Source organism: Spermophilus citellus, assembly GCF_964194105.1.
Source record: "Spermophilus citellus genome assembly, chromosome: 7".
Lineage (NCBI taxonomy): Eukaryota > Metazoa > Chordata > Mammalia > Rodentia > Sciuridae > Spermophilus > Spermophilus citellus.
The window spans coordinates 153,267,839-153,295,513 of NC_138188.1; the positions used below are offsets into that span (position 1 = coordinate 153,267,839).

General features: G+C 42.9%; 1 protein-coding gene across 4 annotated transcripts in view; it reads right to left on the bottom strand.

Annotated features, from left to right (window-relative positions):
- Positions 1 to 383: 383 nt before the first annotated feature.
- The window catches only part of TIAM1 (TIAM Rac1 associated GEF 1), a 366,345-nt gene continuing 339,053 nt past the window's right edge, over positions 384 to 27,675 (bottom strand). For all 4 annotated transcript variants that reach the window (XM_081302880.1, XM_081302878.1, XM_081302879.1 and 1 more), the window contains 9 exons: positions 27,044 to 27,152; positions 23,000 to 23,179; positions 22,800 to 22,918; positions 17,118 to 17,226; positions 12,586 to 12,644; positions 11,972 to 12,074; positions 8,599 to 8,686; positions 6,425 to 6,597; positions 384 to 2,783 (listed from right to left, as the gene is read on the bottom strand). In XM_081302880.1, coding sequence (XP_081159006.1) covers positions 2,314 to 2,783; positions 6,425 to 6,597; positions 8,599 to 8,686; positions 11,972 to 12,074; positions 12,586 to 12,644; positions 17,118 to 17,226; positions 22,800 to 22,918; positions 23,000 to 23,179; positions 27,044 to 27,152 — 1,410 coding nt within the window. In that variant the 3' untranslated portion in view covers positions 384 to 2,313. The remainder of the gene's footprint in view (positions 2,784 to 6,424; positions 6,598 to 8,598; positions 8,687 to 11,971; positions 12,075 to 12,585; positions 12,645 to 17,117; positions 17,227 to 22,799; positions 22,919 to 22,999; positions 23,180 to 27,043; positions 27,153 to 27,675) is intronic.

The window sequence follows — 27,675 nt, forward strand, 5'->3', positions numbered from 1 at the left end:
GAAGATCCCTGAATTTAGATACCCACAAGAGTCCTGGAACCAATCACTCTGCAGATACTGAAGGATGGCTGTCATCCCACTATGGGTAATGGATGTATATTTTTGGTATTTCCTGTTCTCCAAGTTTTTAGACTAAGATGTCAAGGAACTATAGGGCTTTTTCCCTCTTTTTAAAAATTTTCTTTTCTGTTTTGGTTAAAACTTCAAGCCTTACCAAAACAGCTTCCCTTGATGATCATAAGAGGGACTTTTAATATAGACATTCCCAGGAATTTTCCCCCCAGGGACTGTTTCTAGTCCCATTTCTACTCATCTTCAAGCCCCAAAAAGGCACAGAACCACACTGGTACTTTTCAATATTTTTATTGTTTGACAGGCATTTACAACGTTCCATTCATAGACCTAAAAACATAAAAATAGACCTTCTTTCAGCTTATAAAAGAAATATATAAGAACTTTTGACATCGACACGTCATGACCTTATGTACAAGAGACAATGGCACCCTCTCCCAAGCACCAGACTCTCCAGTATTTTCCATGGACGCGCTGCAGGGGGACCAGTAAATTCAACTATTCGACGCCTCTGCTTCAGTTTTCCATCCAGACACAATCGAACCCGAGATGATATGGAACAATGCGGTGATACAAAGGGCATAGAAACCATTCTAAAGCTTTTTAAGAAAACCAGAAGATATAGCAAAAATTTAATAGAATAAAATTTTCAAAAGATCAAGCTCAGAGCCCTGGAAACCCGAAAGGGGGAGGGACATAGGATGAGAGAGAGGGAAAAGCAAGCAGGGGCACGGAGCGAGATGTTCTGAACTCTCTATTGTCTGGAAATATAAAGTCATAACTGATTCTTATAAAATATCATTCCTAAAGCTACTATAAAATTCAGGTCTTTAAAGTACCTACTGATGTGTCAAACACCAAATAGATATTTTTTTTCCCCAAAAAGAAAGTTTTCATATTATTTAAACCCTTCTTAGGAAGTGGACATTGTGAAATGGGAAGAAGGAAAAAAAAGCTATAAACCTTTTTTTAAAAAAAATTTGAAAGTGCTAAAACTTGTTTTTGTTCTTCTATTTGGATATCTGTTTAGAATGTTAGATTTATCAGCATGTTTACCCTGTTTTGTTGGCATGAAGAACGTGTTAAATGCAAGAGATGTTTTTGAAGAGGTTGTTTGGTTCAGAGGTTTGGTTATGGTCTGTCAGGGAAGGGGCGGGTCATCTACAATGAAGATGCAGTTTTGATGGGAAAACCAATCAATGATCACCATGGCAACCCCACACGAAGGAGGCTCCCTCCCCTGCCATGTGCTACAGACGCACACACAGCCCATTCCCTGTCTTGTGTCACCCAGCCAAACTCCCATCTCAAATATAGACTCAAACATTAAAAAAAAAAAAAGCTTCTTAAAAAAGCAACATTTATCCTTACCATGAGCTTCTTGTTGGCTTTTTGTATATAAATATAAAGTTACCATGCCTCACTCTCTGCAAAAGGTTATATGCTCATTTCTAGACTCAGAGTTACATCTAACACTGTAAAATTCTCATCTCTTTGTGCCCCTGCATCACAGGTTAAATACAAAAAATAGGTTTTTTCTTCTTCTCTTTTCTCTCAAGTGATAAATTTGGATCTCTTTTACAAGAGTTTGGCATCTTTATAATTCTATGCAAAACTAGAGCTTCCAAACACCGACATAGAGTCAGACCAGCCATAGTTCAAAACAGGAGAAAAAAATAAAAGGCTCATCAAGACATAAATGAGACCACCCTCTCCTCACACATTCTTAAAGTACACTGATACCCTCAGACACGGAAGAGAGAGGGAGGGCGAATCCTGCAAGCTGTACAGATACTTCGTCTTGTTCCATTGTGTGTTTGAAAGTGGTTTCCCCAGCTAGGACACTGGCTTCAGACGGGACGGGGTGTGTCATCTCTTTGTGTGTGCTATCCCTTAAATCAATCTGTCCTAGCTGCTGGGGGTGGGGGGGATCTGCTTTCCAGTGCTATAGATTATTTCTTCTGATTCTGCAGGCCCTGATTAATTGAGAATAAATAAAAGCCCTTGGTAATATACAGAGGACAGGACTCCAGCTTGTTTGGGACCCTGAACAATTCTTTCTGATGTTGTTAAGAATGACGAAGGTGGGTGGCTACATGGCTTCAGAACCGAGTCAGCTGCCGGAACCCTGTGTGCAAGAGTGCGACCTAAGGGGACATTCTCGAGGATGGGGCAGGAGGGCGGGCAGAGTGGGGCGGTGGGAGAAGTATGTACACAAATCCTCTGGGGGACACGACACAGTCAGATCTCAGTGTTGAGTTTCCTGGAGGGGGCAAAGTCTTCACGCCTGACCCAAATGACTTCCTCACTGGTGTTCTCCAGACCTCCATTGATGCCCGACAGGGCGGTCTGCTTCCTGAGCTGGGTCATGCGGGACGCGTGACTATCCAGAGTTCTCCGGCCTCTTTCTCGCTGACTGATGGAGGCAGCCTGAAGCTGCTCCTGCAGGTCTCTGTCCACTGCGGTGCCCTTCACGGACTCGCAGAACTCGTCATCGTCACTGAGGATGTCTGTCTCCTTGATGTCATCTTGCTCCTCATACTGAGCAAGATCAAACTGTTCCTCTACCCATCGGTCAGTGTCCCCGCCACTGGGGGGCTGCTGGGACTCTTTCTCCGGGCTGCTGGCCGAGACGGCATCAGAATCAATGGTAAACCTGTTGCGGGCCAGTCGCCGCCTCCTCCTCCCAAGAGACTTGCTTGGGGCGGACACTGCGCACACACACAAAAACACAAAAATAAACCCCACACGCTTCACCATGAGATGGAAATCCAGAAAGCAAAGGAAAGGAACACAACAATGAGGTGATATGCACTTGACAGTCTCTGGGGCTCAGGGTTTGGAGGCTAGAGGTCACCATCCATCTTGCTCAGATGTCTGGACTTAAGAGGGTGTTGTAGCCACTGACCCAAGGGAGTAGGCAGGACACAGGAGAGGGTGTAGGCTATGGAGAAGGAGAACTCAACACCCTTTAAAATGACCTATTACTCTAGCCTGTGCAACTGGGAGACAGGTAACACAGACTCTGTAGCTCTCAAGTGCACCTCTAATCTTGGGATCAGTGAGTGATGTCTCAACCCTATGACGTCTTATAGCACAGAATGGGGAAGATCCCTCAGGGCTGTCCCAGGGTCACTTGGCTAGAACAGCTATTCTTCAATAAGTGAGGAGGATGCTGTCTTTGGAGATACTACCATGATGCACCAAGGAGGCAGAAGCACTGGTCTAAACTGTGGTGCTTTCTGGGAACCTGAACTTAACCTTTCTTGAGTACATGCTGATTAAGGTTGCCATCCCCTTCTGAAGGAGTACGTGAAAAAAAATACAAATAAAGTAGCTCTCAGAGATATGGAAATGTCTACTAGTCTCCTGTCCCCTTTCAGACAAAGTCCCACACGAACTGTGAGGCTAAGCAAATGAGAGCCGCAGTCCCTCCTAACTGCATTTTGTGAATCATTCTTCCGTGATGCAATTAAGAAGTCAGTGCCTGAGTGGAACAAGAAACAGTCAGGCAGCTGAGCAACAAAGTGCTGCATAAAGTGACTAAAAGTAAGAAAAACTCAGCTTTGAATTCATTCTTTTACCCTACTGCCTTCTAGGAAGTTAGAATTACTAAAAACAAGCAAACAAGGGATGCCACCCAACCAAACAAGCCAACTCTCTCTCTCTCTTACACACACACACACACACACACACACACACACACTCACACTCTGGCTCACATGGAAAAGCTGCCATTTCTCCCTCGAGAGTAAAGTGGCTGCTGCGTTAAACACAAAAAGGTGAAATGCATCATGGGCTTTCCAGTGGCAGGGAAGAGTCTACACAGCAGTCAGGGGATGCTTTACAGAAACTGAAGTCCTAAAAGCCATCATTGCTATATGCTGCCAGAAGGAGGCTGCCTGTTTTCGTTTACTGCAAAATGCTGTCTTGACTTCAAATACAGCAGGTACAAGGCTGAAGAGCTCAACATTGGCCTAAGCCATTGACCAAGCCATCCTCTGTTTGAGACCTGTGTGCCCACCACCATTCCGAGTGCTCTGTCATCTCAATGGGCACAGCTCTCACTCAGAGAGGGGGATGAAAACCATTTCCAGGCAAAATGGCAAAAGGAAAGAAAAATAAATAAATAACTGAAAGACAAAACCTACTCTATTTCATTGGGAAGAAGCATAAATCCCTGTTCAATTTTATTTTAGCCTCACCACAGCAGACCTTGGCTGTCTCTAACCACTTCACTAGAATTATCCAAATTCAAAATCGGGCTACTGGAAGTATCTGTGAACGATATGCATGTTAAAGTACAGAGGGGTGAAGTGTGGTAATATCTGTATCTTTGAGATGTGTCAAAAATAAGAAGAATTGATGAATGACAGATAGACAGATAAATGATAATGAAAATATAGGAAAATATTGGTCCTAGAATATGATTGGTAGGTATAAACTCTTTCAGTTGCTTTTTAAGTCCAAAAATTTATAAGTAAATGGCATATTATATAATATATATATGTATATATGTGTGTATATATATATATACTATATATATATATATATTTTAATGGGTCACTGGCAGAAGTATAGTACTTTTCAAACAAATATGGAGGCAGGATATGTTTCTTTACTATATTATCAAACAGAACAGAGGTAGAAATAAACTACCTGGGTATTCATGACAATGGAGAATGAAGCATGAGTACAGATCCTTTATTAAAAGGATATTTAATAACCCAGTTAATATTAGTGGGTTCTTCCCAGTCTTTCAGGAAGACAATCTTGGATTTGGAATATTTCCAGTGTTCATTGCTAAGCGAATGCTGAGGGCTGATCCACTCAAGTACCGTTTTTTAAAATCATCAAACATGAACATTCTAATCATAGCTGCTTTGGAAGCAGAGTGATCAAGACTTCATTCGGCCAAAAATGAGCCATGAGGCAGGAACATCTTTCAATCATCCAAATCCAACAGGTTGTGACATCAAGGGTTTCCCTGGGGATTCATGATGATGATTTAGGTTGCAGGTTGCTTTGCTTTTCTTTCCAAAAGATCTCTGCAGGAACATTTCTGCAGATCCTAAAGACTAAACATGATGGGCTCAAAGCAGAAGCAGCTCTGAATTTTGGTTCATTAAGAAATGAATCCTGGCCACTGATGGGCAGGTTCCCTGAGAATAGGAATGTTCCCAATTAAACATTCCCCAGTAATAAGAGGAGCAGATGAGATGATTCCAAGACAGAATTCCCTCCAGTGAGCTATAAAGGGTGGATGAACTGTGGATGTGGGTGCATTTGTGACTCTTAGGATACCTTGGAGAAACCCATAAATTGTTGGGTGTTAGCTTAACTAGATTTTCAACTGGTTGGAGAATAAATCTAAGATAACCCTAACCCCTACTTACGGTGCTTAAAGAATGTAATAGCCCATGTCAACTTAGATAGGATGTGTCTATGAAAACCCTTCAACCATTCACAGTTCTGTCCACACCTCTTGAACCCCACTGAGAACCAGTGTAAAGGGAATTGGGACAAAAGTTAGAAACTATTTTGGCAAATGCAAAGGAAGCCTCTTTAACTGGAATCCCTGCAGAATTCTGGCCTGCCTCTTAGAAAGGAGTGATTAAAATGTTAAGATCTTGATGTCATTTAGTACCTCCTAGTGCTGTGATAATACCTTTCTTCCTAGATATGTTCTACTGCCATTTATAGATAGTGATATTGATCTTCCTTCCTCCCTGCTCCAGATTGATGGGATAAGTCCCACAGGAATATTTATTTGGGACCATTTGCATCTTAGATTCCTCTTTTCCAGGAGTGGCTTAAAATGTCCCCTAACTAACACTGAGAATAAAAATAAAATGGCAGGCACAAGACAGGGTCAAAATCTGATGTGTCATCTGGTCTGTCCAACCAGAATCCTCACTGCTGTGCTGCCAGGTAACAAAGCTGCCACCTTCTCAGGACGGTGGGCTGTGACTTTGCTGACACGATGCGTTTGCTTTTGCTCAACCAAGCTGAGCATCATGCAAAGCAGCAACTCTCACCCCGCAAGCAGGCTAAGAGGGCCACTCCAGAGGGAGGATGCGCTGGCTTGCTGCTTGGCAGAAGACAGGGAGCTCACAGCCAACAAGAGGGGCAGCCAAGGGTAGGTGGGAGGAAGGGAAAGTGAAGGGCAGAGTCCCAGGGAGCCCCGGGATGATGGGAAAGGCAGGGACCCTCATACCAGGGAAGAAAGGTACTCCTACGTAAGCCCCCCAGGGCCACACCTAACTCTTGCAAAACATGAAGTCAAGCTCTCTGGAGTTCTAGAGCGGAGTGGGGGTGATGGGGATCTTGTACGTCTGAATCCCCGCAGTACCTGCCCTGCTCATGGCTGGCCTGGCACCTTTCAGCGCACATAATCTTTTTCCTCCAAAAGGGACATACTGCTGGGATGAGGGAAGGCTTTCAGTTTTGAGGAGCTGTCTTCTGTGCTTATCTCGCAGGATCGAATGCACAGCCTTCAGGAAATCCTTTCGGCTCTCTGGGGAGCTAAGAAAAGAAGGTTTACATGGGTTAGAGAAATAGCCCTTAACACAGAGAGGGTACTCATGCTATCAGGTGCAGCCAGACAAATATCCCTGAGGGCCCAAGGGTAAAGACTGGGGGTGTGGCTACAATTCCTCTGCCCAAGCTGTTCTCTTCTCCCTTTCTGCTTTGTGATTCATCTTCTGCAGCCAATGTGAAATAGAGAATCCCATTAACCAACAGATCAATGGACAGAGGGATTTTGTAGCAGGAAGGTGCCAAATTCTGCCTTGGCACTTAAGGCAGCCTTACTTTCTAAAACGTTTTTTGAGGAAAATTGAGCCCCAGGCTCTTGCATCTCTGCAGACAGATATCCCAATGCGCTTAGCTTCTTCTTGTGTCCCTGCTATTAAATGGCAGCTCCTCCCACCATCTATTTCAGCAGGTGAAGAATGAAGGCTACATTGTTAAGAACTGTCAAATCATCCCCGGTCCTAATTTTCCTGGGGAAAAATGTGCCTCCTAGGTGTGAGCTCTTCTTTGCTAGTTCACAGTATTTTTACCCAGGTAAGCTTCAGCTGGTATTCCCTATCGACAACACACATGGCAGCTCTAGACAGGATTGCTGAGCCCCAGGTACTTTACCAGCAAAATCTCAAAAGGAGCAGCCTCTGCAGAGGGTAAGGCAATGTTCAAAACACGTGTGCAATGTTTCAAAAAATTTTTCACTTTTACTCCTGACAGCTTCCTAGGTTTCTGTCGTTTGTTGACACTTGTCACTCATCAGAGAGAGGGGATGTAGCCACACAAAATATGGGATTTAAAGCTAAGTCCACCTGAGTTGAACCCAGTGTTTGTTTTCTATAACCCACTGAGCAAAGAGCCCCCTGTGAGCCTTGGCCCCCTTTAATAATGAAATGAAATAATGAATGACAATGGTTAGTATCATCTGTTTGGCAAATGCACCTTCTTATTATACTAGCAACAGCATTATAAAATACCATTAATAATCATGATAGTATTGATTATATTGTTTTTTATGAGTGACTCACAGCATACTACTACTCTCTGTGTAAAATATGGGATAACTATTGAGGAAACTAATGAGTGCCTATGAGTAAACTAAAGAAGGATTAACTGTGGATCATATTTAAAGCCAGTAGGATGCAGTCTGTTGAGACTATTTTAATATTTATCTCTTTTTTAAAAATTTATTTTTATGCAGTGCTGAGGATCAAACCAAGCACCTTACCAGGCCAGGCAAGTGCTCTACCACTGAGCCACAACCCCAGCCCCTATCTTAATATTTCTAGAGGAAAAAATAAAACAGAATTGGCTGTATATAGGAGATCTCAAATTCTCATAAAGGTGATAGAAGAAGAAGAACAAGAAGAAATAAGTAGAAGCCCACATTGTAAGTTTAGTGTCCACTCAAGATCTGTAGGTGATCAAGAGTGGCCAGCCTCCTAATATTGAGGCTGTTTAAAATCATCAGGAGGGCTGGGGTTGGGGCTCAGTAGCAGAGCACTTGCCTCCAACATGTGAGGCACTGGGTTTGATCCTTGGCACCACATAAAAATAAATAAACAAAATAAAGATATTAAAAAAACCATCAGGAATCCTGATGGTAGTGGCTTCGTGTCACTACCCCCCTCCCAGCAGACTGCCCATCTGCTGCAACCCCGAGGTGTTACAGTGTAAACAACGTGCCCAAACATGACAACACAACACCACCCTGTCCTCCTGTTTTATACAAGGTAAACACAGAAATAAAGCCGTCTCTGGAATGTTGACTGTATGTAAAAATTCCTACATGCTTTTAGATAGATACTAAACTAACCAGATTATTGTCTATATTCTAATACCTTCAATTTATCCAATTACTGTTATTTGAAAAAGGTTAATTTCTCAAATTAAAACAAATAAAAAACACTAAAAATGCACATGGAGACAGGCAGGTACAGGCTGTGTGTCGAACACCAAAGGCTGGGTGGTGGGTGCTGAGGCCTGGACTCTCGGGTTTACCTGCAGCACAGGTGGAAGACCCTCTCTGGCCTCCCTTCGGATTCCGATTTCACATGGACAATTTCACACACGGCATTTGCTTCTGCATCTAGGTAAGTTCAAACAAGGACATGTTAGGGTACGTTTCAAATTGATTTATTTACATGTTTATAGAAACATTCTTCGCACTGTGGTGTGTGACCAAGTATTGCACAGCAGCACAAGAACGAAGAAACTTCACTCCCCTCCTAGGATCTAAAGGGAGAGATCAAAAAATTAATATGCACTAAGAAAAAAACTCTTGCAAAGAGTTGCAAAAATCTCCTTCTAGCAGGTCTAAAAGGCCCTTCAGAAATCATATTGATTGAGGAATTCAGTCTTTCAGCTGTGCAGCTAAAATTATTTCAATTAAGTGATTAGTTCTTTTGGCAACAGTTGGACTACACAGCACCCAGGGTAACAGTGCACATTTTCATCAGGCCAATGACAAGAGGCATCAGGCCACTGCTGGCTGCTGGGGGAGCCCTCCCGCTAAGTGACCAAGCCTGACCTTGTAAGCTGCCCTGGAGACCTAATGGAACTGCTCTTCCCAACTTTCCCACAGTGTCCTCTCTCAGTGAAGCAAAAAATGGCACACTACAAAGATGAGGAATAGCTATGTTTTAAAATATAGTCACCCTCAGTTCCCAAGGGGGTGATTTCAGGACTCTCATGGATATTAGAATCTGAAGATGCTGAAATCCCTTACCTAAAATGCCCTAGTATTTCCATATAACCTGTGCATAGACTCTGTGTATTTTAAATCATCTCCAGGTAATTTACAATCCCTAATATGATATAAATATCATGTGATACTATATTGTTTAGGGAATAATAATAAGAAAAATAAGGCTGTGTATGTTTTCTTTTTCCCAAATTTTTCTATCCACAGTTGGCTAAATTTATGAGCATGGACAGAGCCCCTGGAAGACAGACGGCTAACTGTAATTTCCATGCTTTGCAACGCCAACACCATCATGTTATGTTAAGTCATGAATAAAGTGTCTGTGAAAGGAACAACGTGCTTCAGACACAGAAGCAGCCCATCGTGAGGTCCCGCTCTAATCCAGTGGTACAGAACCTTGGTCACAAACCCTCACTGTGCCTACATTATTTAACTCCAACCAGAATCCAATTGCACCAAGTCTTATAAATATTCTTCAACTAAGATTAAAATCTGGTAAATCCACATTCTGACTCTCAGATCCACTGGCATTTACTTCATAATGAGGAACATGTTGAGCAGTCTTTCCCACAATTAAAATGTGTTTCTGTCTTGATGGTTGTAAAGAATCTGAATGAAAAATAGAGGGTGAGAATGAAATGTCATATCACAAAGATAGCTTTGTTTTGAAAATGTAAAGTCTCTGTGTGTTTAGTCCTTAATGAAGGCAGAATTCTTGGCAAAGACGCCTGCAGCTAGCTGGAGGAATAACTTCCCATTATAAACCTAGTGCAAGGAAACATGAACTAATTTAGAAGCAAAGATTCTAAAGAGGACAATGCTAGTGTTTAAGTTTCTAAACCTCAAAATGCTTGTAGACCCATGTTCTATCAGTTTCTGCAAATTCCTGCAAATTGACTTTACAAGTCAATTATAAGTAAAATGCCTCATGGTAAATCACTGCTGGAAGCTTAGAAAGAAACCTTTCTAAGGTGGATAATTATCCCACATATATTTCACATATATTGTTTTTGCATTTGTGCTTTCCTACCACAAAGGACAACTGTAAAGGAAGGTAGATGTACTTTAATTTGGGGGAATAATTGAAATGCATCAAATATTGCAAGAGTGCTCTCCTTGGGATATCAAAGTAGTTGGTTTTGTGAGAATGAGACTCAGCTTTATTGCTTATGGAGCCAGCAAGTGGAGACAAGGAGAGTCTGAGCCACACAAATCAGACAGTAAGAACCTAAGGTCACATTTGATGCCAGAATCAAGACATAGAAAAAGAGTCCCTCCTGGGGCCTCACTTTACTACCTGAAACAATACCTGCTGTCCAGGCACTAGAGCAGATTATGCTTAGTGAAGCTAGCCAATCCCTAAAAAACAAATACCAAATGTCTTCTTTGATATAATGAGAGCAAATATGAACAGAACAGGGAGGAAGAGTGGGAAGAAAAGAGTAACATTAATCAGTGACATGAGATGGGAGGGAAAGAGAGAGATGAGGAAAATTGCATGGAAATGAAGGGAGACCCTCACTGTTATACAAACTTACATATAAGAGGTTGTGAGGGGAATGGGAAAATAAACAAGGAGAGAAATGAATTACAGTAGATGGGGTAGAGAGAGAAGAAGGGAGGGGAGGGGAGGGGGGATAGCAGGGGATAGGAAAGGTAGCAGAATACAACAATTACTAATAGGGCATTATGTAAAATTGTGGATGTGTAACCAACGTGATTCTGCAATCTGCATTTGGGGTAAAATTGGGGGTTCATAACCCACTTCAATCTAATGTATGAAATATGATATGTCAAGAGCTTTGTAATGTTGTGAACAACCAATAAAAAAAAAAAGAAATTCTAATAAAATATTGGCAAAAAAAAAAAATACCTGCTGTCCAGGTGGGAGAAGGAATAGGTGTGGCCAATGTGTCTATGTGACTCCCAAAGATGCTCTTTCCAGGATGTGCCTGGGGGAGCCATTATTAATTTCCCTAGAACTAGAACTTGGCCTCAAACTTGGTCTAGAACTTGGCCTCAAATTAAGCCCAACTGAGTCACTGGAGTATTGACTTTCTTAGTTGATAACCTGCTGACATGTACTTCCCATGTGTTTAAAGCATCATTGAACCATATCATCAAGCATGCTGGTTGCTACCCAACAACTTACTTCACTACAATTTGGATGACAGAAAAAGAGCCAACATTTCAAAAACCTTCACACTAGTACCAAAGACTGAGATGTGTCGTACTTCAGGCAAAGAAATGAGTGTTCAATGGTTCTTTCATGCTTCCAGTGGTCTTTCTGGGTTGCTTGGTTAAAAGGTAAGTAAGTCATTTGCATGGGCTATGTCTGCTCATGGTCTCAAGTACTCTTTCCAGAAGTTCAAGGCCCGTTGCTACTGAGATGTCGGTCATTATAATATCATTAGCATACGTCACAGAATGACTCCAATTCCTTGGAGCAACTTTGAAGACATTCCACATCTTTTCACTCAGTTCGTTCATCTACTCGGTTCATTCATTCATTCTTTCACTCAATACTGGCCAAGTAAATAAGAAGCAGTGGGAGGGACCGAGGGAAAAGGGAGAAGCAAAAAGATGGTAGGGTGCTTGGACCAGGAGCCTGGACACAAACAAACAGCTCACACACTCGAGAAATCCGAGTCCAGCCCGTGGCAACGTTACCTGCACTTGCCAGAGCGCGGACCTGCAGAGCTTCAGTGGGGATCATGTGGCGAAACCGAAAGGGGTCCCACTCTTCGTAAATTGACAGCCTGTGAGATCCCACCTGCAGCAGAGAAGGAGCAGCTGTGGAGCACAAGCGCATCTACCCGGTATTAGGTCCCAACATTTCTTACTCAGTTATCTGCAGCACATGCCCAAAGGAACTTCACTCCCACGATCTTTTGTTCATGATGCTGAAAGTGAGGGGGTGCCGGATAACTATGCCCAGGGTGTGCAAATAGGTTTGCTGATCAAGTGTAGGAAAGAGAGAGAAACAGTAAAAAGGTAAAAAAGGAATCTTAAAAGAACAGAGGCAACAGAGAAAGGAAAAATAGTGTCAGAAAGGTTTTGGGCCATGGGGGTAGGCAACGGCCATTCATTCTCATGCTCTAAACATGAGCCTGCCTGAAAGAAGGCAGATGGGCAGGTGGTCTCCACCAGAGTCCTCAGGAGCACACACAAAAGAGAACAACTCAAGGCGGCTCTGGCCAACATAGGGATAGACTTAGGCAGATACAACTGAGAAGCAGAAGGAGAGAAACTTGCAAACTGTGGGGTGACGTGAGAAGCCTTACAAGTTTCTTCTTCTGTTTGGAACCATCTTTATACACGAGGACCACAGCAGTTTTGAAGACTGGAAAAAAACAAACAAAGGCAGTTATGGCAGGAAATGCGTGGGGTTTCCCCCTTAACTTCCATAACATGTGGTAAGGACACCACAGGTTGGGGGAGGGCAGGGGGAGCCCAGGTGACTGACCCCCACCTACCTTCCCTCCATTCACATTCAGGAAAATCAAAGGGCTGTTTAGACAAAAATTTCCAGGTCCAAAATAAACAGAGAAAGTCTAAATAAATGGAAATAACACTGCTTCCCCAAACTTTCAGGAAAAACATTATTTTAGTTATGTTATTCAGAGGTTAAAACTTTAAGCTGGTAAATATTGAACAAAAATGTACTAAGTAGTTGGAGAAATAATGCAAATGTCTCTATTATTTGCTGAAGGTAATTTACATTTATGAAAATCAGGTCAATAATACACACGCATACCAGGATTCATAACTCAGGAAATAAAATTCATCTTTCTGACCTAAAGAAAGGAAATTAGTTTATGAAGTAGAATTGCAATTCCACTTCTTACAAACAGACTGAATCAGAGTAATCTTTGGAGTAGTGAATATATAGTTTTGTTCTTACGTTCTTTCAGGGGTGGGGACATATGACAAGAGTTATGCATAATATTCCAGGAAATTCGTTGAGCAATGCCAGACATGTTTATTTAACATGCAGTGATTCTGACTCTCTCTGAGGGGGAGGTAGTGTTGCTGGCAGAAGAAGAGAAGGGCGATTCTAGCCCGCACTCCATTCTCTGTCAGGGTCTCTGCTATGGTGTATGTCTGTTTTCTCCCTGAATGTTGAAACTAATCACCAATGTGATGGCTTTGGACTAGGGCCTCTGGGACATGATTAGGCCATGAGGATTCTGCCCTCTAGGGTAGGACTGGGAGAGATGCCTGGCCTTTCCTGCCACATGGAGACCCACCTAGAAGGCATCATCTCGGAGGGAGTGGGATCTTGGCTGTCTAGTTTCTATGACTGTGAGGAATAAAGTTCTGTTTACCCAATTTATGGTGTTTTGTGGTGACCACCCCTCAACATCCCAAGGTAGCCTCTCTATCTTTCCTTCTCTAACCCCCCAGGAACCATCTAGTCATGAAGCTGTAGCAGGAGGCACAGCCTGGTGTCCCAGCCACAGAATGAAAAGGAAACGAACATTCAGAGAATTCTCAGGATGGGCCACCAGGCTTCTAGGCCTTGGGAGACCATCCGAAAGCATCTGGCTCATTTTTCCATTACACTCAGGTCAGGTCAACTACAGGGAAATAAGCCTTGAGCTGCAAAGACCTCAAGGCCACCATGGGTCTAAAGTGCTCCAGCCTGTCACCCCTCATAGCATCTCAAGGTTCTCAGAGGAGGCTTGAAGGTTTCCTTCCAGAGGTTCTTACTGACCTGAGAGGGCCACAGCAGCTCTGCATAGCAGCTGAGCATCAGCAACCCCAGACCTTTGGTACCTACCATGAAGCCCACAGAAATCATGGTGACCAGGACAGATGGATCCCCTTAAAGGTGACTGACCTCCACTATAGGAGATAAAATCCAGTGAACATAGTCTCTCAGGGGACCCATCAGGTCACTGGGACCACAGCTCAATGTTGTGATTTGCTCTAAGAAGGCTCATGTACCTGCCTCAAGTCCCTTGACATTGACCATCATGGATCACAGCAAGAGAGCAAGAAAAGTGAGCCTCAGCCTGGCTGGAACCACCAATACCTCCCACTCCTCCTTAATGATGTTGCTTGATTCCTTTAGATACGGCCTTGATTGCAAGACACTCTTGTCAGCCTAAAGCTCCTTCTCTGTGCCTTAAGTGTTAAATACCTAACACACCTCAGAAGCCTACATAAGATATATATGTGGGAGGGGGTGGTTTGTTTTTTGTTAGTGTTGGCAGTACTAGAGGATCGAACCTAGGACTTTACACATTAGGCAAGCACTTTACCACTGAGTTGCACTCCCAGCCCTTTTTAAATTTTATTTTGAGACAAGAGTCTCGCTAATTTGCCCAAGCTGGTCTCAAACTTACAATCTCCTGACTCAGACTTCCAAGCAGCCAGGATCACAGGCAGGTGCCACCATGCCCAGCTGTTTTTATTTTATTAAGGTAATGATCATTAACATTCAGTCCCCGTTCACCATTCTGAGAGTAAAACAGGGTCTGGGGCGACAGCTAGCCCATGTCAGTTTCAGAAGAAAGCTGTCCTACTTCCTGAGATTAGAGGTTTAAACCCAAACAAAAAGCAACCACATTTCCACCTGAAAGCGGTCTGACTGATGGTAACTAACCTACTTCTCTCCCGGCCTCTCTTCCCTACTTCAAAACCCATTTCTAAGGCTCCTTTAGTTCTGCTTTTGCTCCTTGAAATCACATCAGAACTGTCAAAGCTGACACCTTTAACGACCTCATTTATGACCTATCCGTAAATAAGCTCATTATGGTGACTTCAGTCAGTCGCCCTCATAATCCCAATTTTAATCCTTCCTCTTTCCCTTTACTGTGGCTCTGGAGAAGACCCTGAATAATGATCAGCTTGCCTCTCATCACACAGCCTTCCACAGCCTTTACCTCTGTGACCCCCAAGTGTGCCATCAGAGGGTGCACGGGGGCTGGGGATACAGGAGGCACCGGGTACAGCGGCCCACCTTCCTAGATCAGCAACCAACACCTGCCTCCAGGGAGCAGAGGACACTGAGTGGCACCCAAAGTCCCCCTCCAAACTGGCATTTCCCTGAACCATTCAAACCGTGGTTTGGCAAATGAAGGCCCTGAGGCCATGTGCATAGAAATGGCCACCAACAGCCTTCTCATTCATTTTCTTGTCTGTAGCCTGCTTTTGGCTACATTGGCAAAGCATGTGGACTCATGGCCCCGAAGTTTAAAATTTATTCTGTGGCCCCAAACAAATAAAAAATCTTGTGGATCCTAATTTACTCCCACTCAAATTATTTTCTTATTCTAAATCTGTTTATTTCTAATTACATGAAATCTGTAAAAATCTAGGGGACAAGTCATGAAATATTCAAATGCTGAACTCTGGAACTGCTCGCTTGTAGCCCTATTTCAGAGACAAGAAGAGGTTTGGGTCATGCAATGACACAGTAAGAAACATCAGAGACCCCGGCCTTCTCCAAGAAGCCGTCACATAATAAAAAATACAAGTGGTGAACCTGCAGGGGAGGGAAGTAAATACTACTGCCCCCCCCACCCCAAATGGCCAACTTGTTGAAACACTCCCAATACTCCATATGCTCTAGCTGGTCACATTTTCTCAGCATACTATGTACCGTTTTGTTGTTCTTAATGAAATGTCATCAACAGCTACTCCTGTGAAATTTTAGGAATATCACTAATTTCTCAATGAAAGCTAAGTGGATCTAAATAGGAATTCCAATGACTTTTTAAATTAAATGCTCTGATTTTAATACCACCAGGATGTTCCATATGGGAATACCCTGTTCACATCACGGAGAGGGTAAAAAAGAGTTCAGATAAAAAAAGTAAGCAAGGTGGCACACGCCTGTAATCCCAGCTCCCTGGCAGGATGAGGCAGAAGGATCACAAATGATAAAAAATTAAAAGGGCTAGGGATGGTTCAGTGGTAGAGGTGGTAGAATTGCCCTGAATTCAATCTTTAGTCACACACACACACACACACACACACGCACACACACACACACACACACACACAAAAACAGAAACAAAGAGCAATATCAGTAAGCAATGTCCCCTCCCCTCAGCCCAGAAAAATAGTGTAAGAGAATGGTAGATGCTAATTTCCTACCCTTGAATCTTCTAGAGGGAAGCTGGGAAAAAATACAATGTAAGACAAAAGCATGAGCTGTGGATGGTTTTGTGCTCAAGAACAACCCTGCAACAGGCCACACTCACACCTACACTGCAAACACAGGCTGTATTTCCAGAATCATGCATAATTCGGAGTGCACCATCCCATAATTTTCTCTCTCTCAAAAAGCATATTAACACAGTACAATCACATGAGATCTCTAATTGTACCACATGAATTCATCTGAACTAGTTCATTAAAAATATAGCTTGTTAAAAATAAATCATTCACAAACAGGTCTGTTTGCATTAGTGACAATGTCACTGTGCAGAACCTCAGCACCGATCAAGCTGCAGTAACACCCAGCTGAGAAGCACCCTCACACACCATTATCTTGAAAAGATACTTGGACCAGCAGCAAACAGAAAAAAATAAAATCCTTTTCCTGTTTGTGTGTTTACATCTGAGATAGTCTTGGACACTGCCAGGATCACCAGCCCCCGCAGCTGAGCGGCCACTACACTGTATATATTTAACTGGAAGGTTTAATTTAGTATTTGTGAAAGACTGGCAGCTGGAGCAGAAAGACCAATTTTAAACTGAAATTAGCTTTATTTTAATCAATCATGTCTTAGAAAAGAAAGAGCGTTGCTTTGAAAAATAAGCTAGCCTTTTCCCCTCCTCCAAAACTTCTTCTGATACATACCAAAAGCTGCCAATTCTGGCTCCTTTTTCCACTTCCCCAGAGACGCTGGTGGGTTTAGCCAGATGACAGTGGTGTGCAAGAGAAGGTCCCCCATGCTCAGATCTGCAACCTGCAAATCAGAGACAGGGTGGCGTGATCAATGCTCAGATTTTCATGAAGTTTTAAAATACGGGAGGCTGGTGTCAATTTTACTTCATGAGAACATTTTCCTAAAAACATTTCTGTAAGTATGTGAGGTAATCCATAAGGTCAATAGCTTGATGTGGCCATTCCACAGTGTTTCTATACAGCAAAACAACAAGTATGCATACATATGTGTATACACACACACACACACACACACACACAGATGGTCCCCTCCTTATCATAGTTTAAGTTAAGCATGGGTTTTTCAACTTTACGATGAGCTTACTGGTGAGTTAATCAGATGTATCATGGATGGTTTCGACCTAAGATGTGTTGTTCAGGACATAACCCTCTGTCAGTTGAGTAATATCCAGGACAATTTTTACTTATAAATTTAAATGAAGTTATTTTAAAAAGTGAATTAGCATATAAAAATGACAGATCACATTTAAAAAATACTCATGAGTTGTTATTGTCTCAATAAACACATCTGTACTTGAAGCAATGGGCTGTGGATATTATAGTATCTAGTTTACTCTTCTAATGCCAAGTTTTAGTATTGTTATGTTCTTCCATGTTTGAAATACAAAAAAATATAATGAAGTTATAATAAAAAATTGCTTTAATTCATCTTAAAAGTCCAAATTGAAACAGGAATCCTCTGGATTACTAAATGCATTTATACAATTTTGTTGTTGCTTTTTCTTCCTTTAGACAGACAAGTGCTTCCGTTTGTAGAGTCATCTAGACATATTGACCCACAGAGCCCAATGATAACCAGTGTTTAGTACAGTAGTCTCTCCTTTTCTTAGTTTCACTTTCAATAGTATCAGTTCCCCATGGTGAACCAAGATCTGAAAGCATTATGTGGAAAATTCCAGTAATAAATAATTTGTGAATTTTAAATTGTGTGTTGTTCTGAGTAGTGTAATGAAATCCTATACTATTCTTCTCTTTCCTTCCTGGGACATGAATTATCCAGTGTATTCACACTGTATGCACTACCCACCTTTTAGTCACTTGGTAGCCACCTTATTTTTAAGATCAACTGTTATGATATTACAGGGATTTTGTTCAAAAAACACTTATTTTTGCTTAATAATGGCCACAAAGCACAAAGTAGTGATACTGACAATTTGGATATGCCAAAGAAAGCTATAAAGTGTTTTCTTTAACTATAAAGGTGAGTTCTCAAAAATATATATAGAGAGAGAGAGGAAAAAACAGTGTATCTGGGGGTTTGGGAGCATATCCTCCATGGGGAAGAGGGGACTACTGTGATGTACCCAGCTTTCCCACGGGAGTCACTGGTCCATTTACAAAATTCCAACCCCCTCCCCACTGTGGGGTTACTCTCGGCAACATCATCACAGATACACCAGCAGATAAGACTTCATAACAATCACAGTACACAGTTCATCCTGTTTGTAAATGCCACCAATTGTCTGGAAGTCCTTTTTCTAATATGCCTTCAAACTAGCCTCTCACTTCTACTCTCTGAGTTCATAAAAATCAAGCTAAAATGCTCTCTTCACCAAGGCAACATTTCAAACATTTGAACCTCAGAGTTGAACTCCTCGGGACAAATGGCTCTCATTTGTGTTGCTGTTTATGATCTCACTGCATACACAGCAGCTACCTGGAATCCCTCCACCAATGTAGCTTGCATTCCCTTCTCAAGCCACCAAACCTGCTATAGTGCTGAAGATGTAGATGTATTCTCTCCACTGGCAGAGAATACAGGGATATCACTGCCTCCCCTGATGGGGATTATAATAATTACTGTAATTATTGCTGAGTCATATGTATATTGGCACATCAAAAGTTAAAATATGTAAGTGATATTACTTCATTTATAGATATGAAGTAACAAGTAAAAAAAAAATCACAGGATATTATTAGCTAACGGAACTATATAGTCTCTGCTAACCATTCTGAATCCCCCAGCCCCACATGGAGGAACATACATACATACATAAATCAAATTCTTGGGCACTACCTGAGCCACAGCCTTCAAAAGCAATTAAAGTCATTGTGGTAGATGTTCCAAACTCTACTTCCTCCAACAGAATTATATTACATTAGCATCCTTGGCCATATGATTCTCTAACACCTCCCACCAGACTAGGTACATCCCAACCCACAGGAGTTTGGGCATGGCCATGTGATTTGGGGCAGGCAGTGGACTTGGCACAAGTTCCCACCAACCCTCGTGAGCATCTACTTTCTAGCCATGGAAAGGGCCTGCCCAAGACAGCTATGGCTGCTTCCACCTGGATCCTGGAAGGAAGCAGCAGCACACCTGAGCACACCTTGGCATGCACCAGGAGAAACTCAGCTGACCCAGACTCTCACGTGAGACATTTATTTGTTGCAGTGAACCACTGAAATTTTGGTTGCTTGTTACACACGGAAAAATGAGCTGTAGAGCCCCTGGGCACCTGGCTTTTCTCTTGACAAGTTTCTACGTGGCAACTCTAAGGACAGTCAGTGTCAGGGATACTGGGTCTGGCCAACAGCCTCCTCCTTGGGCATTCACTGGTCCCTTCAAAATCTTCCTCCAAAGCCCCAAGAGTGGGTTCTGCTGGAAGGAAGGCCCTTGTCTTATAAGGACTGGCATGACCTGCTGAGGCAGGCTGCTTGAGGCCGTCTAAGGGAAAATGCCCTCTTGGCTTCTTCCTCCTCCTACCCAGGGATGGCCCAAGGGGTTCAGCCCAACTCCCCAGACGGTATCATAGGGGTAGAAGATTGAAGCTCTAGATTCAGCACAAAATATTTCCTCGATGGCTGCTTTCTGTGAACATATTTGCCTTCAGAGACATCCCAAGGAGAGCTGAAGACAGAATTCAGGTAGGTCCCTGTGGAATGCCACCATTTCAATATAAGCCTGCAGTTACCAGCAAATATTGACGTGTCCCTACCCCTAACTGCTCTTGAACTGTTCATGAACCCATTCTATGTTTTATTGGATGCTGCTGTTAAAAGGGAACTGCAAGGATCCGAAACCACCTTTGTGAGACTCAGAACATAACTTGTGTACCTCCATAATCGCCTGCCTAAGTCTCCGTAGTTGCTCCATACACTGCTGCAAGTGGCGATGTGGACTTGTCAATGATCTGGGCAGACCACACTAGGCCCCAGGATTATTTCTCCCAGGTTTTATTCCTATGGAGTCAAGGTCATTGTATCCTTTCCAGTTTGAAGACCATTTTCCTCAATGGAGAAAAAAGAAATAAAAGGGGACTTTGGTTGTACCCCTCCGGTAATCAGTAGCCTTTGGGTAAAAAGTTCACACTGTGGGCCTCTTGCCTGCTTGTTCATTTTATGTTGCTAAAACAGTCTTTTGTTGCTCTCTTTTGATATCTTTTCCAAGCTTTACTTTTTTTCTGGGCTTTGGACCTTCGGATACCAATATGCAATTTTTTCTGCTCTTTAATACTGGCATCTAGTCAAGGTCCCTCCTTCCATCTTTGGCTCATTTCTATTTATAATCTCAGTTCCATAGGAAATGCTTTGTATAGCACTGTGTCTCTTTGTTCTGTGCTGGACAGATTTCTTACTTGATTGTCAGAGTTTCATTTCAAAGGTCCTCCGGTTTCACATGAACTAAGCCATATTCCCTTTCACCGTCTCTGACTTCTGAGTGTATTCATCTTTGTTTCCTTATATTCTTTGGGATCCACTATCCCTATCAGCTACTTCTTAGCAATGCAGTCATTTGCTGCAAAGGTCACTGAAATCCATTAATTTAGCACATAATGAAAATATAACAAAGTATACTGAAAATGTTCATTTCTGTGACACAGTAAAATGTGCTTCTGTCAGAATGAAAAACAACAAATACACACACACACACACACACACACACACACGAAAAAAATCTTGAAATATAGGGAGAGGGAGGAATCTTATGATCAAAAATGTCTGTAATATTATTCATACAAGTCAACAAAAGAAGCCAAGAAAATTGCCTACCAGGAGGAATTAAGTATATTGCTCAATCACACAAAAATTAACATGAAAATTCCGTACTCAATATAAAAAAGGTATTAAAATTACTTTCAAAATAAGTATGTGTACATATGTACAAATATATATTTAAATCAACATATATTAAATATATATTAAATCATATATGTATGTGTGTGTATGTATATATATATACATATATATATAAATCAAACACCTAAACATTGAAAGTGGTAAATTCCGTGATTTCAGAATACAGAGAGGTTTCTTGCCTTTTCCTATGTTTTACCTTTTTCTTTAATCAGGATTTTTTTTTCTTTATTATGTTTTTTTTTTTTTTAAAGTGGGAACTAATTCCAGAATAGCCATATCCATTTTTTCTATCTCTGATGGATTAAGTTATCTGCGTGATAGGTTGAGGACATTCTTATGTTCTGCTCATGGAGGGAAATGGAGGGAAAAAACTGTATTTACTTGAAAACTGAATGTCTACAGCTCTCCCTGGGCTCTCCAATTCCAACCTTTGCAACTCTTACAAGGCACAGGGTATAGACATGTAAATCTGTCCAGTCTGGTGCTGGCCTGGTTCCCTCCAGCCGTGGAAAGCAGAGCTTACTTCCATCTACAATTCACTGCAGACACAAATCCCTTCTCCAGACATAAACTGGTGATCTCTGACCTTGCCATCGAGCTTTCAGAGCACCTGCCCAGGTCGCTCACATCTGGTGAGTAAATTAAATATTTTAGTGTGTTTACTGTTTTCATTTCTTTAAGATATCACAATTTTGCCTCTTTGTCAATGTTATCTTTAAACAATCTGAAAACTTATTCTGTTTCCCTGAGGACATAAAAATCAACTTAGATAATGACCTTTTGTGTCTCTGAAGGGAAGGTGTCTTCTCCAGTATAAACAATCTCCTAATCACAGCAGGGGTGTTTCTCCTAGCTTTTCTTCTCTTTTTTATTTTTATTTTTAAGGAGGAAAGCAAACCTGAATTCACTGCTCCACTTGAATCTGGAACAGAGACTGCTCCATTAGAGACGATGGGTGTCATTACGTATCCTATCCCTATGATTCATCTCCATATTATCTGCATTTTTCCCCCATGTGAGTCCCTTTCAATGACTTGGGGACAGCTTTCAGTTTATGCTAAGTTTTTCTCAGGTGAATCTGTTCCTGTCATGGCCTTTCCCCCAACAAAAAAGATTTAGAATCATTGAAAACTTGCATTCATTCGACAAACGTTTGTCTAGCACTGACTACGAGCCAGATGTTATTCTGATCTCTGAGGACAGCGCCTCGGCCTTTAATGGTACTTAAAACAGCTCAGATTTGGGTCATGAAAGTTCATTTGCACACTTAGCATAGAATAAAACCAGAGCTCCCAAAGGGGAAGAGGCAAGCAATAAGAACAGGTTTCTTACATTAAGAGTCCAGTGGAGGAAAAACATCTCACGATGTAGCCTTGGACACGGGGCAAGAGTTCCACCAACATAAACAACAGTGTCCACCCTGTACTTACAGCTAACAGCTCATTAAAAGAAGAGCAGCGGACCTGAGCCCGGCTCCACAGACGGGCTCCTCACCTCTTTCTTCTCACCGGTCTGCTCGGCAATCAGCTGGTCAAACACGGCCCCGAATTCCTCGTGGATCTTCTGCATTTCGTTGATATGACTGGCGACCTTGTTCATTGTCTTGATGGCCACTGCAAGAACACGGGTCGTGACATGAAGGGCTGCTCAGAGTGCCCCTGGGGGCCCAGCGGGGAGGCCTGCAGTGCGCTCACCGTCCAGGTGGTAGTGCTCCTCGCTGTCGGCGTCCGTCAGAGCAAACAGCTCCTTGAGCAGAAGCGGGTACTTGAGGATCCTCTGGATGGGCTTGATGAGGTATGACTCGAGCGTGGATGAGTGCTGCTGCCGTGGGTTCTGGATGTCCAGGAACGCCTTGAACGCCGTGTCCGTCTTGGCTGGAAGGGTTTAAACACAGGCTGTCAGGGGGTCGCCCAGGGGACTCCCTTCTCTGCATTCCACTCACTTGATCTCATCCCAGGACGGAGCAGAGACAGGGCAACAGGAAGAGGGTGGAAGAGCACAGCTCAGACCCCTGGACGGGCCGGGCAGGCTGACTGTTTATGAATTTATGGGGGGATGCCAAAGAGTTCAAAGGATCACAGTTTGTAGATCCCAGTCTCCTGGATTTTCTCCTTAAGTGTATCTATTTGTGCTGATGTTTTGACATTTGGTCCTTTACAGACCCTGGGAAGGATGCTCTTCCCAGGACTAGCCAATTTAAGAAGATGCTTGCCTACGAGCAGCAGTCAGGGTCCCCCACCCCATGGCCACCTCTTCTACGAGGCTCTGACACTCTGGACCACTGTTCCTGCCCTCATCACCCCAGGGTCAGGTAGCACACAGCTGGGTGTCTATCACGCACCAGAGCCAGCAACACTAAACCTCCCTGCTCCTGTCCTCAGAAGCCACAGTGAAGGTTCTTGCCCACATTTTGCCCTCACTCCTCTGCCTCCTGACCACCATGGTGCTTCCCCAGGTGGCCCTAAACGGCAGGAGCAGCCCCTCTCCTGGGAAGTTGTGACAAGCTGTGACAATCATCTGAACTCTGGGCATCACCAAGCTTGGACAATAATAAGAGCTGTATTTTAAACACTCCTTCCCTGGGTTTCTAAGCTCTCCAGCCTGGGGAGGTAGAGCAGGCTGCCCTGTTCAAAGCCAGAGCAGCTCACAGCTACTGCTCCCAAGGGTAGGGTCCGGCCTGAGGAACTCAGGCAGCACTTTCTCACCAACCTCCCTTTCACAGAAGTCCCAGTTAGGGAGCCACTGCAGGGAGGGCCCCAATAGGGAGGGAGGCACGTGCCTCTAGATGATGAGGAAACATGGCCGTGCCTTCTGGGTGAAAAATAATGTTGTGGGAGGAAAAACTTCCTAAGCTTTCTATGAGTCTCTGACACTACGGATCACTTTTCCCAGAAGAGGGAAAATGACTTAATAGTGGATATATGTCCAGGCTGGGGAATACCTGGAGGTGCTGGGAGGGTGGTATGCCCTGAGCAGGAGCCCAGGGGTCCAGTCCCTTCCCCCACACCCTTCCCTGAGTGTTTCTTCCACTTGTCTGCTCCCGAGTTACACCCTTTATGATGAACCGTAAACAAACACAATCAACATCTGAGCCTGCTCCTTCTTCCCACTCAGCTCCTGCATATTCATCTGGGTGAGTTCTGCCATCAGAAATTAGATACAGCACTCCAGGGATTCAATATTTTCACAATAGCACCTGGCAAATCAGAGGAACTCCATTCTTGAATAAATGAATAATGACTTTAAAAAACTCGGTGGGCATATAATTTTGAAATAAATTCTCTCTCTCTCTCTCTCTCTCTCTCTCACACACACACACACACACACACACACACAAATGCATTTCCATCCCCAGTGGTGAGGATTATGAGCTAAGACCAAAGATACTGCAAAGGTCATCCTAGAGTTGTAAAGTGACTCCTCTGTCTTTACTCAGTTCAGAAAAACAGAAAAAAACACGGTGGAAGATCTCCCAAGATCATAGTCTTTTCATCCCTTTAAGTCCTATTAAAAGGAATCATACTCCATAGGTTCAGCAATTTCTCTGCCTTTCAAAGAAATCCCTAAAGAAAAAGGACACTAGAGGTGAGTGACCCAGTGGCCTAGGTGCCAGGGAAGCTAGGCCAGGTGCAGAGCTGACACATGGGGAAGCTATGGCTCCCCTGGGCCATCCCAAGTCTTCAACCAGGTCTAGGAGAAGCCTAGGAAGCACCCCACACATGCACACATCCCCATTAACACTCCCCAAATCCTCAAGTCCTGAACGTGGGTCTCTAACCCACGACATCTACTTCACATCAGAGGAAGGCAGCGTGGTCTGCAGGAGGGCCACTCCCTCCAACCTGGCTGGGAGTCCCTGGTGCACTCTGATTCTCTAAGAGCTCTCTTCATCTTCTCTGCCAATTTGGCAAATAGAACAATGTAGGTCATGCCCACTGTTCTAGTTTAAATGACAGTATAATATTTTTCAGGTGCAAAAGATAATGTTACTGAATTAAGAAAAATCCGGGAGGGCAGAATTTAATTAAGTGATTAAAAAAAAACATTAACTGCTTGAAGGAACATAATGGGTAAAGCTCTTCAAAACAGTTACTTTAACAATCTGACAACAGTTAGCAATTAATAAAAGTTTTGAAAGAAACACATACACACAGATCTACATGACCAACGGGGCCTGTGTTAAAACACAGTGACGATTAGACAGCATGACAAAAAACCCGCTGGAACCCACTGCACAGTCCACCCCCGATGACAGGTGTCATTACCTGGGGCGGGCTCTTTTCCAAGTCAGAGATCTCTGTTGTATTAATATTTCCTATAACAGGTTTTAGATTAAGTTCAGCTAGTTGTCTTTGGCAACAAATCTAAGCACGACACGTGGAAATTATTTACATATCCAGGGACCTGATTAGCAGCTGTTTACTTGGCAGCCACAGCAAACTGCTAAGTAGAATAGCAAGCTGATTTCCAGAGATTCTTTGAAACTAAACCTCCTCTCGACTCTAGTGCTTACCAAGGAAATGTTTAATACATTTTGGGTGTGGGCATGAATCTTTATTAATATTAATGGAAAATTCATATACATTATGTATTACATTGGCTTGTGAAAACCATTTCCTTCAATAGAGGTGGCATTTTAAGTGGATACATAATGACTACATGTTCATAAGTACAGTGTGATATTTCCATACATGTACACAATCTGTGACGATCCAGAGTCCTTAGTGTATCCATCACCTCAAATATTTATCATTTGTTTCAAAATTATCTCCTCTATTTAGTTGTAGATGAACACAATACCTTAATTTTACTTATTTATTTTAATGTGGCGCTGAGGATGGAACCAAGTGCCTCACATGTGCTAGGTGAGGGCTCCATCACTGAGCCACATCCGCAGCCCCTCCCCTCCGGTTCTTTTGAAGCACATATTATTAACTATATAGTCAGCCTATTGTGCTAGAGAATTCTAGAACTTATTCCTCCTATCTGTGTTTTTTAACCTGTTAACTAACTTCTATTTCTCTAACTTCCTGTTCTTCCCAGGGTAGGGACATCTAGTCTTTTTTTCAAGATCAATTTTTTACCTATTGCCAACCTCCACACACTGACAAGAGAAGCAAAACTACTTCCTAAAGACCTGCAGGATGTTTCATCTTCTCAAAACAACTCAAGAAAAACTCCTGGGGAAGGGTGATAGCTCAGCATAGGTTGCCTGCCATAGCACCATAAAAACAAAGGAAGAAGGAAAGGAAAAATATCTTGTCACTATAAAGACTCTACTTTGTTCTGTGCAAAAATAACTACAACTAGCAGTTTTCATGAAACAACCTTGGCAGTGGTGTCCGTAGCTGTTACCATACCCCTCGGGGTATAAGCAGGTGAAGGGAAGATGAAATTCCACAAAAGGGCATACTAAGTGTGGTAGGTTGTAGCAGAAGTTAATGAAACATCGGAATAAAGTAGCAGTTTTTAAACTCCCTGTGTTTTTACGTAACTGCAAGATGACCCATTATTCCAGCCCCAAAATGGAAATATCAAACTTTCATTATCAAAAAATGGATAAAATGGTGAATCCAGGAATGCATTTGAATTCTCAGTACCTGTGTCTGGGGCTTGTTGGAACGTCTACCTGGCAGATCAATGACTTAGATTTCTAGAAGCCACCAAGCAAGTCAGACAGACACATGTAACTTAGCAGCTGACACACTTGCCTTCCGCCTGGTACTTAGAGGCCTTACCTTTCACCAGGACCTTGGGGACTTTTGTGTGGCTGGCACAGAAGGCACTGTAGAGCTTGAAGCGGTCCGCGTAGTACAGAAAGGATCCCCCCAGAGAGAACAGCACTTTCTGGATTTAATGAGAAAAAGGGCAACTGGTTCATTTTCTTCATTTGGACACATTGGCAGGATACAGCAGGAGCTCACAGCTGCCCAGCTCTCCCCAAATCAGCGCCACACCCACCCACCACAGCTCTCTTTGCTCATGGTTGTCCTAACATTGACTGTGAGGAAAAGTGAGTGGGCTCACAAATGTGTGCGAGAGGTGTTGGATTCCGTCTTCTCCATTTTTACAGTGGAGATGTCCCTGGTTTTCCAGGGCAGTGTCTTTTAATGGGCTATCTAGGATGTTTCAGTGTTAATGCCAAAAAAATTACATATATATATATAGATAGATAGATAGATAGATAGATAGATAGATATACAGACACACACACACACACACACACACACACACACGAATGATGTTTGGAAAAGGCAGAAATCTGAATTCTCTTAAGAGCTCCTGTTGGGAGACAGAAATGACAAACCAAATAAGTGTTGACAAGGATGTGGGGGAAAAGGCACACTCATACATTGCTGGTGGGACTGCA